Source organism: Solanum tuberosum, unplaced genomic scaffold (genome assembly GCF_000226075.1).
Source record: "Solanum tuberosum cultivar DM 1-3 516 R44 unplaced genomic scaffold, SolTub_3.0 scf00461, whole genome shotgun sequence".
NCBI lineage: Eukaryota > Viridiplantae > Streptophyta > Magnoliopsida > Solanales > Solanaceae > Solanum > Solanum tuberosum.
The window spans coordinates 141,180-155,039 of record NW_006239387.1 but is presented as its reverse complement, the minus strand read 5'-3'; the positions used below and the strand labels follow the sequence as shown (position 1 = coordinate 155,039).

The following is a 13,860-nucleotide window of genomic DNA, read 5'->3' as shown; positions in this document are numbered from 1 at the left end:
TTTCCATCCGGTGTGCAATACTCACATTGAAGTCCGAATTTCAGAGTGCGATTCGACCACTTGGTTAGTAGAAGGCGGGAATGATTCTCATATTAATTTCAAAATAAACAAAAAGAGAGCTTAAAAAAAGGTGCTGTGAAGAAAGTGCAATGTCTGCAGGTTTCCATTCTGCATCACATGCGCTCTGCGTCCTTTTCGTTATTCCAAAACCTTCGCTTCAATAAAAACCATTTTAAAAATGGCGAAAAAAATGAAAGAACCCTTTTCTCTTTAATGCATTAGAGTATTGTTTCCTCTGTATTTGGAGATATTTTTATGTATACATTTCCACTGACATTCTCACACATCTTTTGACTGACTTCATTGGTTCTGCATTCTGATTTCTCATCACCCATTAACGCCAATCTCTTGTTTCTTTCACATTTATTATTCATTTTATTGGTCTTCATTCAGGTGCGTGTTTTCTTCGTCTTTGTTTTTTCTAACTAATGGATTCATATGATCAGACCTAGATCTGTTTTCATATATTTTGATACATTCTACGCATTTTTAGTTTATGATCACAATATTCAAAAATATTAATACACTTAGTTTCTTAATTTTCTGGGTCATATCAAAGCCGGACAAACAAATTGAAACAGAAGTATGAGAGTATTTTTTTTTTTCAGGTCACTTAGTCAATACATTATTGTTAATTTGGAGGAGGGGGTTTTAGATTTTGGTATTTATGGAGGATTTGATGGATTCTGTTAGATGGGTATTTTTTATTTTGTAATTTCAGTGATGGGGTCTTTTTGTTTTTTGTTGAGATGTATATCTTTTTGGTTCTGTTTTGGTGTGTTTGGTGTCAATACACACTTGTGCTGTTAGTGGAGTGGATTTGAAGGAAAGGTATAAGAATGTGAAGCCATGTTATCTTTGTTGTTGAAGACTGTAGGCATAAATATATTGATTGCATAGCTTTTCGTTTACGTAAATCTGGATGGACCACTTGTTAAAGATTATCTGTTTGGTTACTGATTCATTTGATTATTGTTGATTAATGGTGTCATTTATATGTAGGTGGACATTGAGCAATGAGCTGGTAGGAGGTTTAGTTGGTTATTAAGATGGACAAGAGGAATTGGTTGTGGAAAAGGCGATCTTCTGAGAAGAGCATTGGTGAAACTGAGAGTTCTGGTTCATTGTCTTCACATTCAGAGAGACATTCTGATGAGCAGGTATAATGCAATAAATAAAGGTTTTCTGTTTCAAGGTTGTTTTGATGATCTCTTTTTGGCCTTTAAATTAGTTTTGCTGATATGAAGAAGCTAAGCTCATCAGACATTTGATAAAATACATTGATAGTTACTCACAGTCACATACTTAAATCTTCATATGCATGTTTATTTCGAGCTGATAGTACAACAACAATAGTTGCATCAGTTCCAAACAACTTGGGGTCCGCTATATTTCAAGCTGATAGTGTTTGAGCTAAATATGAAGCTCAGATTTTCTAAGTTAGCAAAATGTTACATGGTAAATGCTCATATTCCGTGCAACGTTTGTTTTCTACATTGCTTCTGCAAATGCTGTAGTTTTGTGACTGGTTGTCTTTTATGTATGAGATTTTCATTTTCTCCTGCCTCTTTCTCCCTGAATTGTGTCTACCAGTTTATGGAACTGTGGGGTTCAAGTTTTATCCAAGAATGTTTCAGGATCCTTCATTTTTCAATGAACCGTTGACAAAGTTTTTGCCATGTGTTAAGTATGCCTAATGGAAAATCACTGCAAATGATTCTATAAGGATTTGTAAGGTTCTATCTAGGCTCACGGAGTTGAGGTCAAGTCCAGATGCTTGAAAGCTTCAAAACTTCAATTTCATATTGATCCAAGCTATCAATGACTTAATCATAAAATGGAAGTATGGAAACAATATTTAGTGTTGGAGCCTGCTATCCACCTAGTAAAAGGGTTCTCAAATGACATTTATCATATGCAAATTTCGTACTTATGATATCTACTGAAAGTAACTCTATCAAATTGATAGGATAGTAAGAAATTTTAAAGTTTTAATTAGCTCAAGTTCTGTATTCAAAGATTCTAGTTCTGATGCCTTGAGTCTCAGATCTGCAAAGCCAAAATCCAATGTAGGTGTGAAAGAGTTCAGCATGGAGTTGATTATGTCAGTCCCACATTGGTTAAGAAGCAAGCCAGACATCTTTCATTATCTGTGAAGAGTATCTAGAGAAAATAATGACTTCCAATTGGCTCAATATGCATTTTATATTGTAATAGCTATTATAATATAATAATGAACTTTTATCCCAAACCTACTACTGTTGCCTCACTCCCAGTCTAGACATTTCAATGCACTGAAAAGATTTTACATGCTTTTAGCATTGAGTGTTTCTGCTTTTGATAGGTAAGGTAATACTAATGCAAAAAACAGAAAAAAGTTACTTAAAAGAGGCAAACTGATTGTTAAACATAGTACCTTTGAGTCAAACATGTGCTTTCATAAACTGAGAAAAGACATAGTACAAAAGAATCAAAACAAATCAACAGATTGTTAAACATTGTCCCTTTGAGTCCTCAAAAGAAAACCATCCCCCTGAAGTAAATTTCTTCCTGTTTCGGCCTCCGTTAACCTGTTATCATCTACGTTGCTCAGACTCTTCAAAAGTGTGATTGGATGTGTGTCAGATCCTCTAAAAGTGGTGCAATTTTGAGGATCCGACACGGGTGGCAGAATTTTTGGAGAGACTGAGTAACATAGGTTATCATAATTTATGCCACGCTCCGGGGGCCTTAACTCCAATTTTGTTTTCTCCTTGCCATTTTTTTCCTGATAATTCCTTGTCAGTGCTTGTTAACTTAGATTTTCTCACTTCAACACTTGCAATTTCTGCTTTATGGAGCAGGATCCGTTGAAAGAAACTCTAGATAATGACATTCAGTCACCGGAAGTAACCTCAAAAGTTGCAACTCTAGATCATGAAGCCAAGGAAAGTCCAAAGAAGTTGATAGAAAAGCTATCAGCTGCTCTAGTTAATGTTAGTGCAAAAGAAGACTTAGTTAAGCAGCATGCTAAAGTGGCAGAAGAAGCTGTTGCAGGTATCTTTCACTGTTTCGTTTCTTCCACATTTTTGAATGCAATCTTAAAAATAATACTGTCTAGACTATTTCCAGCCCTTTTGCTGTACATGAATCACATGTGTAAATAGTTTTTTGGAACTTGTTCTATCATGCATTTTTTCTCTTGATTAGTTCCATGTTTTTGTAATATTTGGTAGGTTGGGAAAAGGCAGAAAATGAGGTTGCAGTTCTAAAGCAGCAACTTGAGACAGCTGTGCAGCAGAACTCAACTTTGGATGTTCGCGTCAACCATCTTAATGGTGCTCTCAAGGAATGTGTCAGACAACTGAGACAAGCTAGAGATGAGCAGGAGCAAAGTATTCAAGATGCTGTGGTAGAGAAGGAAAAAGAATGGGAATCTGAAAAAGCTGCACTTGAATATCAGCTACTTGAGCTCCAGACACAAGCAGAGGCTAGTAGAACTGGTTCTCTTGTTTATACTGATTCGAATGTTCTTGTCAGGCTCGAGTGTCTAGAGAAGGAGAACACAGCTCTCAAACTTGACCTTTCATCTTGTTCAGAGGAGTTGCAAATTAGAACCATAGAGAGGGACTTGAGCAACCAAGCAGCAGAAACTGCTAGTAAGCAGCAGTTAGAGAGCATAAAGAAAGTGACCAAGCTTGAAGCTGAGTATCGAAGACTACAAGCCTTGGCTCGCAAATCACCCCTACTCAGTGACCAAAGATCTTCTGCTGTTTCATCTTTCTCTGTTGAGTCCTTCACCAATAGTCAATCCGGTGGTGGAGATCGACTGAAGACTATCGACACTGATAGCCACATGATGCGCAAACTGGAAACAAGTGAATGTGATCAAAGTTGCTCTGATTCATGGGCATCAGGACATTTTGCTAAGCTCGATCAATCTCAGCACGAAAAAGCTATGCCTAAAACTCTTGCTGCCCGGTCTTTGGAAATTGACATGATGGATGACTTCTTGGAGATGGAGAGACTCGCTGCAGTATCTGAAACTGTGAATAAAGCCTCTTCACTTGCATCTGATGATGTTTCCAATGACTCATCAAGTGAAGAGAATCCCCTGGCAGCAGAATGTGAGACCATTTCACAAAGGGTGGTTGAATTAGAGCAAAAGCTAGAGAAGATTGAAGCAGAGAAAGCTGAACTCGAAAATGCTTTAAGTGAGAGCCAAGATGCCCTTAAGGTGTCCGATTTGCAGCTTAAGGATGCTCAATTCAAGTTAGAAGAGCTGCAGAAGGAGTTAGATGCAGTGAATGAGTCAAAAGAGTTGCTTGAGTTTCAACTCTTTGGCATGGAAGTAGAAGCACGGACAATGTCTGCAAACATTAATTCTTTAAAGACAGAAGTCGAAAGAGAACGATCATTGTCATCTGAGAAGGAAACTAAGTGCCAGGAATTGGAAAATGAACTAAGAAGAAAATCCCAGGAATTTGAACTTCAGCAAGCTTCTTGTTCAAATGGTGAATCGAAAATAAAGCAGGTAACGCTTGTCTCAACGGATTCTTTTTCTGTTGTTCAAAAGTCTTGAAGCTCTTAAATTCTAAGCTTTTCTATTTGCAGGAAGATTTAGCTATAGCTGCTGACAAGCTTGCAGAATGCCAGAAAACAATTGCATCTCTTGGGAAGCAGCTTCATTCACTAGCCACTTTAGAAGATTTCTTGATAGACACTGCAAATCTTCCTGGATTTTCTGGGGAAGGATCAGTTGTGGCTGGAGCTAGTGGAGAGGAATGGAAATTACATGTAAACGAGACATTTACCCGAAACAGCAATTCAGACACTCCAAAGATTGAGAATTCTAGTCATTCTATGAATGGAAATGAAGGGGAATCATCCTCTTCTTCGTCATCATCATCATCAGCTACTCAAGTGACAACATCCAAAAGTAGAAATGGTTTTGGAAAGTTGTTTTCTCGAAGCAAGAGTGGAATTCAGCTCTAAAATGTAAGAGTATATTTGAGTAACAAAATCAAAAGGGATATGACTAAAGGAAAGTCGAGGTGTAGATGTCAGTGAGCATTCATATAGCCGAATTGTAATTTTCTTGAGATTGAGCCGGCATTGTTGCCATCATATTTTCATATGGTTATAAGTAGGAATGGCTGATTAAATTTTGTTTAATTAGCATCATATGTGCTTTGATTGTGAAGAGAATGTTCATATCTTTAAACTACAAACAGAACCAAATATGTCATATTATAAATCTGTGCGTGCAAGATAACTCAAAGATTGTAAATATTGGTCATTCAAAGAAGATTGGTCATGGGGTTCAAAAGGAAACATGCATCCTTCATGCAAACACCTTACCCAGATTACTGGCTCTTTTTTTTATGGTCTCAAAAATGTCATAAATTTTGGATTTAAGCCATTGGACATTTTTTGGAGATTCAAAAGAGATAATATAAAGTATTAACCAGCTTATTAAGGACTATAACCACATTATTATAACATTGTTTACGATTACAGGTTAATGCTCAGCCACATTAATTAGAGACCCTTTGATTGAATATACTTGCATGAAACTGAAACACTACAATATTAGTGCATCAGCCAGCTAAATACGGAAGCAAGATGCAACATTAAACTAAATAAAATACGTTTTGCTATTCCTCCAATTTATCCGTCTTAAATGTTGGAACACTTCCTCTATTTATATTATGTCAGCCTGATATATAGTCTATATAGTCAACAAGCTTTCAAAATCTGTTTATTTTGAAAATTATTTTTGAAGAATAACATAATGTGTTTGATATACCAATTTGTAGAAGACTTTAATTTAATCAATACTAGACCAATAATTTATGATTGGCTAAGATTTCAAAAAATGCTTCCAGGAAGAAGCTTCTATTTTGTTTTCAACTTTGCTAGTACTCAAAAATGATTTACGGAGTTTTTCTCCCCTAAAATCTTGTCAGGACACTTTAACTATCTAAAATAAGCATATTGTTTGGGGTAAAAAAAATAATCTTTTGACTACTCAAAAACTTGACAAAACATACTGCTTCTTCAGTTATGTGACACCGTTTGACTTTATATAAAGTTTAAGAAAAAAAGAATTTAAAAAAAAATATAAGATGTAAAATAAATCTTAAACATTTATATGACTAAACTATTTTATTAGGATAAATGTGAAATTTTAAAATTAAATTCTTTTTAATTATAAATGAGAGAAGTCTTGAAAACACCCCTAACTGGGTGTGAATTATTAGTTTCATCCTTGAACTATTGACAATTTTAAAAATATCCCTTTATTTGAATAATTGAACTTAAATACACCCCAAATCTTGCAACATGAGTGAAATACACCTTTAAATTTTCGCCAATTTTAGAGGCATTTTCAACACTTCTCTCGACTTTTTATTAAGAGTTCGTGCTCCTACAATAGTTTGAAATCACTTGCTATGTCAAGTGACAGATGGAGATGTATTAGGAGTGTCTCTTAGTTTAGTTAGTCAAGTAAAAATGTATTTAAGTCTATCAATAGTTTTGGAGAATAAACTACTCCCTCCGTTTCACAAAAAAAATGGACTAGTTTAATTTGGCACGGAATTTAAGAAAATAAAGAAGACTTTTGAATCTTATGGTCATAAATTAAAGTTATGTCAAATGTACAAAATTGTCCTTTAATCTTGTGGCCTTAAACATGTCACGTGGAAAACTGAAATTAAAATGTTACCAAAAAAAGAAAGAAGTCATTCTTTTTTTAACAGACTAAAAAGGAAAGGATATCATTATTTTCTAAACGAAGGGAGTAATAATTTATACCAAATCCAGGTATGTTTTCGATACTTCACTCATTATAAATTTTTTTAAACGAACTAAAAAGAAAATGTTATACAAACGGAGAATAATAATTTTCAAATAATTATAAACAGCCATTAATATTAAGAATTTAGGCAACAAACTAGTACTACAATACTGTTTCTAAGGTGATTTGACAATGACAGTGTTATAAAAAGGATATGGCATTTAACAATCTAACATTAATGATGAAGAATGGATTTTCTAAAAAAATATAGCCAATTAGAATTGAAAGCAAATAAAGAAGATATAATTCCACCATCCACGCTGGCAAATGGAAGATGTAGGCCCTACAAGAAACAAAGCATGTGGAGTTCGAAGACGCCACGTGTGAAACGAAGAAATCCACGTGGCGAAGTGTGGGAGGAAGGTCGAGATCGCGCTTCACATTTTACACTCAACCTCTTATCAACAAAACGAAATCCCTCTTCCCTCAAAATTGAAGCCTCAATTCTTCTCTCTTTCTCTCTCTTGTTTACTTAGACAAGAAAAAACCGCCGTCTCTTTCATCTTTTTTTCGAAAAAAATAGGAGCAGCTGCTGCTCTAGAGTCTAGCCCCGCCATGTCCGCTATTGCTACTTCTGCTGCTCTCTCTTTTCCTTTCTCTTTTTGCCGCTCAACTAAGACTTATACTAGAAAGGTAACTCTTTTCTACTACTCCTATTGGCTATTGCTCGAATACATGATTTATAGTTACATAAACATCTCTCACACACTACAATTGCATTAATTGGGACAGAGAGATTATATAAGCTGCAAAGTTTTTTTCTACAAAAATGTTAAAATGAGTCAATTGACATGTTGAAGAAGACGAAATTTTATGGGCAAATTTACGTTGTCGTGTGCCTTTTTGATGATTGTATTCAAATATTTGGTTTACTTAGCTTACATGAGTGTTTTTGATTAATAGTCGGTGATAGTTGAGAGAAGAAACGTAAATGCATTTACGAAATTCGTTAAAAGTGATACTTGAGTTGTGTTTTTGACTATTATTTCTTCTTAATAATGTGTACTAAGTGTTAGTTGGATCAAGTAATGAAGTTACCAGTTAAGATAGTTGTAAAGCAAAATGATTTCTGCCCATAAGTGAGGGGAGTTTATTTATTCCTTTTGCTGGAAAATGTATTCTAACTAAAAACCAGAGAAAGAATGAGCTTCTTCCTCGTGGACTCTGTTGCGTAACTTATTTGTGGCATGTTTTTAGTTTTTATGCTCTAGTGTATGTGTATCGGGTAGAAAAGTAGTAATCAGTTACCCATTGGGTTATTTGGGAAGTTATCTCAATCTGAATATACAGAACTGTACACAACTTGCATTTTCTCCATCAGATGAATTATTGAGTGGACGATAATTCTGCAATTTGTTCATTGTCAGTGTTTCAAAGGTGGTTTTGGAGTGTTTGCAGTGTATGAGGAGGCAGCGGGTATTGAGTTAACAAACAAGAAAAACTCCTGGTTGACAATCTTTGATGTGGAAGATCCAAGGTCAAAATTCCCTCAGTCTAAAGGGAAGTTCCTGGATGCAAATCAAGCTTTAGAAGTTGCTAGATTTGATATACAATATTGTGATTGGCGAGCTCGTCAAGACGTACTTACAATAATGCTCCTGCACGAAAAGGTTGATTCTCGTACATCATGTGTTACCCCTTAGCTTCATTTCCGCTAATTAGTGATTAATCCTTCTTTGGAATTGTTTCAATTTTTTCTCGTCATAGTTTTCTTCTTTTTCATCCTTGTACTAAGTCGTGTGACTGGTGGATACTGTGTGAGTAGGTTGTGGAAGTATTGAATCCTCTAGCACGGGAGTATAAATCTATTGGAACTGTGAAGAAGGAACTCGCGGATTTACAAGAAGCACTTTCTCAGGCCCATAAAGAGGTATATACTATGATCCCATTGAACAAAATTATGCTGTTGGATACAAGTTACTCCTTTCTAGATTTTTGGGTAGATATGTATCCCATCAAATATTTTCCCGTTATTATTGGTTGTTCAGGTTTAGTTTCCTTTTATCTCTAAAACCTTTTGAAGCAAAACAGATTTTCTTAAGAAAAAATGGCTAATTTCACAGATAAACTGGTTCAAGAATCTTACTTGTCAAAAAGAAAAATGAAAAAACAACACAAAAGGCAAGTTTGGGATTTCGTGTACTTCCATATAAGCCAAGATTTGTATCTAAAGTAGTGATAGCAACAGGTACATATATCTGAGGTGCGGGTTTCTGCTGCTTTAGATAAGCTAGCTTACATGGAAGCGTTGGTTAATGATAGGCTTCTACCAGAGAGGAGTACAGAAGAATCAGTTTCCACGTCTTCATCCCCCGGTACATCTACAGTATCTAGAGATAATGTTAAAAGCAAGCAGCCTAGGAGAACCCTCAATGTGTCCGGTCCTGTTCAAGAATACAGCCCCCATTTGAAGAATTTCTGGTATCCTGTTGCTTTCTCCGCTGATATTAAGGATGACACCATGGTAAGTCAATTACCTGATTTATGTAATAATCTTATTTGCAGAACTGCAGACAACATGTTACCAATTTCTATGTTATCTACAAACTAATAAGTTCCTTTGGAAATGAAAAGGACATACTTAAATAATAAATTACTAAAATGAACTGATTCAATACTCTGATGCCAACCAATAGCATGTTGTACCATGTCCTTTCTAACTTTCTGAGAGAGGAGAGAACATGAATTTTATGCTTTTTGCAGTATTCTAGTGTCTCGTCTGTTGACGGTTATTTGACTATAATGTATCAGATACCAATTGAATGCTTTGAGGAACCATGGGTGATTTTTCGTGGGAAAGATGGAAAACCTGGATGTGTCCGGAACACATGTGCACATAGAGCCTGCCCCCTTCATTTGGGTTCAGTGAAAGAGGGTCGAATCCAATGTCCTTATCATGGTGAGAATAGACAAATCTAAGTATTCTTCAGTGCAAATTTCCTGTCTAGGATATAATAAAACACTTGATCAATTTGGTGTTTGATACGTGGAGAGTGCATGCAATAACTGACATTTACTTCTACGTTTGTTTGATGATCCTTAGGGTGGGAATATTCAACAGACGGGAAATGTGAGAAAATGCCATCAACAAAATTTCTGAATGTCAAGATCAAATCTCTGCCATGCTTTGAGCAAGAAGGAATGATATGGATTTGGCCTGGAAATGATCCTCCTACAGCCACTCTTCCTTCTTTACTTCCACCTTCTGGATTTCAAATCCATGCAGAGGTTTGAATCACTGAAACACCATTTTAATTGTTAATAGGAAAACCATCTAACAACAGTAAGTTAACTCTTTCTGCTCCATTCTTGTTGTTCTTTAAACTGGCAGATAGTGATGGAACTTCCAGTTGAACATGGGTTGCTTTTAGACAATCTGTTGGATCTTGCCCATGCGCCTTTCACCCATACATCTACGTTTGCTAGAGGATGGAGTGTCCCAAGGTTTGTTGTTATTATAATAGTCTAGAAGTTGGAGTAACACTAGTTTACTTATCTTCAGTTTGAAATTAAACAAAATCCCAACCATTGTTGAAATCACCACCTTAGACATTAAGGAGCTGAAGGCATAATTCTTGGTGTCCTGCATATTTTCATAACAACATACTGGATTATAATGTGAAAATATTCTTTTCGAGGATACTGAGTTTGATTAGTTGATAACTCCTTACTTTACAGGTCAATAATTCTTCAAGTACCAAAATGAATTTTCTAAAGGAGAGTTGACTACATTTTATATTTGAATTCATATGGTTTCATAGAAAATAAATTTTTTGTTATCTTGATTACAAATCTATGACAATGTTCGTGCTCATGTAGATTGCATAGAAAAAAGATATTATGGAGCACAATTAGCTAAAAAACATAAAAAGATGTTTCCACTTTCTAACAACCAAAGCAATGTGATACTATTGTTGATGGAGAATGGGAGGGTGCCTGTACCTGTCTGATGAATAAAGTCTGGCAGTAAAAACCCGAAGATGTGAACACTTACTTGTTACCTTCCTTTTTCAGCTTTGTAAATTTTTTGACTCCGGCATCTGGTCTGCAAGGATATTGGGATCCTTATCCAATAGATATGGAATTTCGCCCACCTTGTATGGTTCTATCAACCATTGGAATCTCAAAGCCAGGTAAATTGGAGGGGCAGAGCACCAAAGAGTGCTCTACACACCTTCACCAACTTCATGTATGTTTACCTGCATCTCGACAGAAGACAAGGTTGCTATATAGGATGTCACTGGATTTTGCTCCCATATTAAAACACATGCCTTTTATGCAATATGTGTGGAGGCATTTTGCTGAACAGGTTAGATTATATCCTTAACATTGGTAGTGTCTGTCATTACATATAACTCATAATGACGTAAATCGGTGTAATTGACTTCTTCAAGATGCATCACCTGCACAAATCACAATACCTAAAATGACGAGTTCTCCTGCATAAACGTTCTCAGGTTTTAAATGAAGACCTACGGCTTGTGATTGGTCAACAAGACCGGATGCTCAAGGGTGCTAACATTTGGAACCTGCCTGTATCATACGATAAGCTAGGAGTGAGGTATAGAATATGGAGAGATGCTGTAGAGAGTGGAGTAAAGCAATTGCCATTCAGCAAATGAAACATGGAACTAATCCAAGGATAGATTTTACATCTCAAGATGATCGATCGTACACTTTAAACAACCTTAGTTCTTTGAAGAACTTCAGTTGCTGAGAATCTCTGTTGGTATATAACGCGATTGCCACACTTGTTACTCTGAGGATATACCAGAGCATCCTGAAAATGAGATGATTTCAGTATAGCTTCCCTTGTAAAAAATAAACTGTACACTAATTATTTTTAGGTTCATGTACAGTTTAAACAACCTTGACCCCCGCCCATCAATTCTTTCAGGTTTTCCCTAGCATGCCTCCTAGAAAATGTGCAGGCTTTATTGAAAGTCATGGAAATGGTCCTCCAGCTTGTATCATAGTATCAATCTTTTCGAATTTTTGAATTGTATACACAATTTTTTCGCCAAAATGAAGCAAGAGGAAGATCTGATTGTCTAGCTGTTTTGCCCCAAAGTGTATTTTTGTCGTCCAAACTTATGTTCTTTCAGTGACGAGTCCATGGATGTAATTGCATAAAACAAAATTTTGATATCTTTTTTACAAGACAAGAAGAGTAACATAATTACAAAATATTTCAAACCCTGAAGCGTCTGTTATTACATATAGAATATTCATTCACAGTGCATTACCACAGAAGGGACAGAATCGGAAATCGCCGTCCACTTCCCGGCGACAGAACTGACACCTAAGAACGTCCGGGACCTCAGCCGTGGATGACGGCGGAGGAGTTAGAGATTGAGGGAAGAAGAGTTTGCAATCGTTGCAGTACATCACCGGCTCTTTTCCCGGCCATCTCCACACCGGAACAAAGAAGAGCTTGAGAACCTTTTCATAACCGACGAGGTCGGCGCGTGATCCGCACGCAATGCACCTCCCTGCCCCGCTCTTCAATACCTGTCTCGCCTGCTGCTCTAAGCCTCCTACGAAGAAGAAGAACATTGTTTATGATACTTTGATTTGTTGATTGGGTTATGAATTAGTGCAAACTGCAAAGTGGAGTTTTTGAAGAGATGGAGAAGAAAGGTCTAGAGAGTTGAAGAAACTTTCTAGAGGATTCGTGGGTATTTTGGTAGGCATGCAAATCAAGTTATTCGGGTATTGTTCGTTGGGTCACTGGTGTCCAGCTCATTAGTGTTATTGGCCCGTTTAAAGTATTTTGCACGGATAGTCCCTTTTTCAAGGTGATTTTTATTTTTTATTTTTTATTTAAATGAAAAATTATAGATTAAAGTATTTTTAACTATAAATTTCGCAAGTCGTATATCATCTTATTCGCAAGACATAAGTTTAGAGAGCTATTACCTTATATGGCAAGATTAAAAATCTGTAATAATAAGTTATGCTTGGAAGATATAACTTCATGGGTTTTGTAGGAACTAAAATTATGTCTTACATTTGTTGGTTACGAACTGAACTTATCTTTCTAAATGATATAAGTTATGTAGAAAGTAAGCGGCATAACTTATTTTTCCTTATCACTTTGAAATAGGGATATTCGTGCAAATGACCTTTACAGATTTGACCGCCCGTCAAAGATAATTAAAACGTCTAGCCATATATATATATATAAAAATTAAATAAATGTTAATTGTGTATACAATATGTATATTATGTGTATACCACAATTAAATAGACCAAATCTTCGCATAAACTACCTAAATCTCAATGACTTTTGTGCTTTATTTTCACTAACTGTCTCAATATCTTATGTTGGCGACAAATTTTGAGAGCAATTTATTGGATGAGACTGGCAAGTTGGCCATATTGATTTGCTCATGAGTAGTGCCGGCAACATTAGCCCGTATTTTGGTAATTCGTTCATATTTTATGAATTGGGTGAGTGATTTTTTACATGGATAAAATATGGGTTGATATCCATATTCAATCCATAAAACTATGGGTAAAATATGTGTAAAGTATGGAGTAGTCAAATGGGTTAAGCTTCTAATTTTTATTCACTATAAATTCATGATATCACTAAAAATATTGTAATTTCTCTTGCTTTTTATGTTCTTCTATAGAACTAATTATTTTTCACTATAATTGAAATGGTGAAGTCTTTGGCCCTTCAAAAATATATATTTTAAATGTACATTTCTTTTGTTAGTTATAAGTATATTTTTTATTTGTTTGATTTTATATTGGATAATAAATACATAGTGTGAAATAAGCAAATCATGTATTAGGGTGTGTTTGGTATGATTCCAACTTTCTCATGTTTGGTTGGGTTAAATGTTTTGAAAAATGTTTTCACTATGTATTTATTATCCTCGACCCTCCCCCCGCCCACCCTCTATACCAGCTCCCCCAAATTTTTATTTTTTCACTCCTACCCTCAACCC

The 13,860-nt window shown here is 35.6% G+C and overlaps 3 protein-coding genes across 3 annotated transcripts; 2 read left to right on the top strand and 1 right to left on the bottom strand.

Annotated features, from left to right (window-relative positions):
* Nucleotides 1-859: 859 nt before the first annotated feature.
* Nucleotides 860-5,304, top strand: LOC102600113 (filament-like plant protein). The gene is made up of 4 exons (XM_006363850.2): nucleotides 860-1,220; nucleotides 2,904-3,096; nucleotides 3,276-4,573; nucleotides 4,654-5,304. Exons 1-4 carry the CDS (start codon nucleotides 1,110-1,112, stop codon nucleotides 5,032-5,034), a joined length of 1,983 nt encoding a protein of 660 aa, XP_006363912.1. The 5' UTR covers nucleotides 860-1,109; the 3' UTR covers nucleotides 5,035-5,304.
* Nucleotides 5,305-7,348: 2,044 nt separating this feature from the next.
* LOC102592765 (chlorophyllide a oxygenase, chloroplastic) lies at nucleotides 7,349-11,955 on the top strand. The gene is made up of 9 exons (XM_006363830.2): nucleotides 7,349-7,534; nucleotides 8,269-8,511; nucleotides 8,667-8,771; nucleotides 9,090-9,365; nucleotides 9,653-9,800; nucleotides 9,945-10,129; nucleotides 10,233-10,345; nucleotides 10,916-11,210; nucleotides 11,359-11,955. Exons 1-9 carry the CDS (start codon nucleotides 7,457-7,459, stop codon nucleotides 11,521-11,523), a joined length of 1,608 nt encoding a protein of 535 aa, XP_006363892.1. The 5' UTR covers nucleotides 7,349-7,456; the 3' UTR covers nucleotides 11,524-11,955.
* A 116-nt stretch (nucleotides 11,956-12,071) lies between these two features.
* LOC102592423 (uncharacterized) lies at nucleotides 12,072-12,607 on the bottom strand. The gene has a single exon (XM_006363829.2). The coding sequence runs from the start codon at nucleotides 12,455-12,457 to the stop codon at nucleotides 12,134-12,136; it is 324 nt and encodes a 107-aa protein (XP_006363891.1). The 5' UTR covers nucleotides 12,458-12,607; the 3' UTR covers nucleotides 12,072-12,133.
* Nucleotides 12,608-13,860: the final 1,253 nt, after the last annotated feature.

Bases quoted from the DNA above. Each gene is read 5' to 3' on its own strand.
- LOC102600113 (XM_006363850.2), top strand. From the start codon at position 1,110: ATGGACAAGAGGAATTGGTTGTGGAAAAGGCGATCTTCTGAGAAGAGC. The intron at 3,097-3,275 runs GTATCTTTCACT...AATATTTGGTAG, and splicing joins GGCAGAAGAAGCTGTTGCAG to GTTGGGAAAAGGCAGAAAAT. The intron at 4,574-4,653 runs GTAACGCTTGTC...TTCTATTTGCAG, and splicing joins GTGAATCGAAAATAAAGCAG to GAAGATTTAGCTATAGCTGC.
- LOC102592765 (XM_006363830.2), top strand. From the start codon at position 7,457: ATGTCCGCTATTGCTACTTCTGCTGCTCTCTCTTTTCCTTTCTCTTTT. The intron at 8,772-9,089 runs GTATATACTATG...TGATAGCAACAG, and splicing joins TTTCTCAGGCCCATAAAGAG to GTACATATATCTGAGGTGCG. The intron at 10,130-10,232 runs GTTTGAATCACT...TTAAACTGGCAG, and splicing joins GATTTCAAATCCATGCAGAG to ATAGTGATGGAACTTCCAGT.
- LOC102592423 (XM_006363829.2), bottom strand. From the start codon at position 12,457: ATGTTCTTCTTCTTCGTAGGAGGCTTAGAGCAGCAGGCGAGACAGGTA.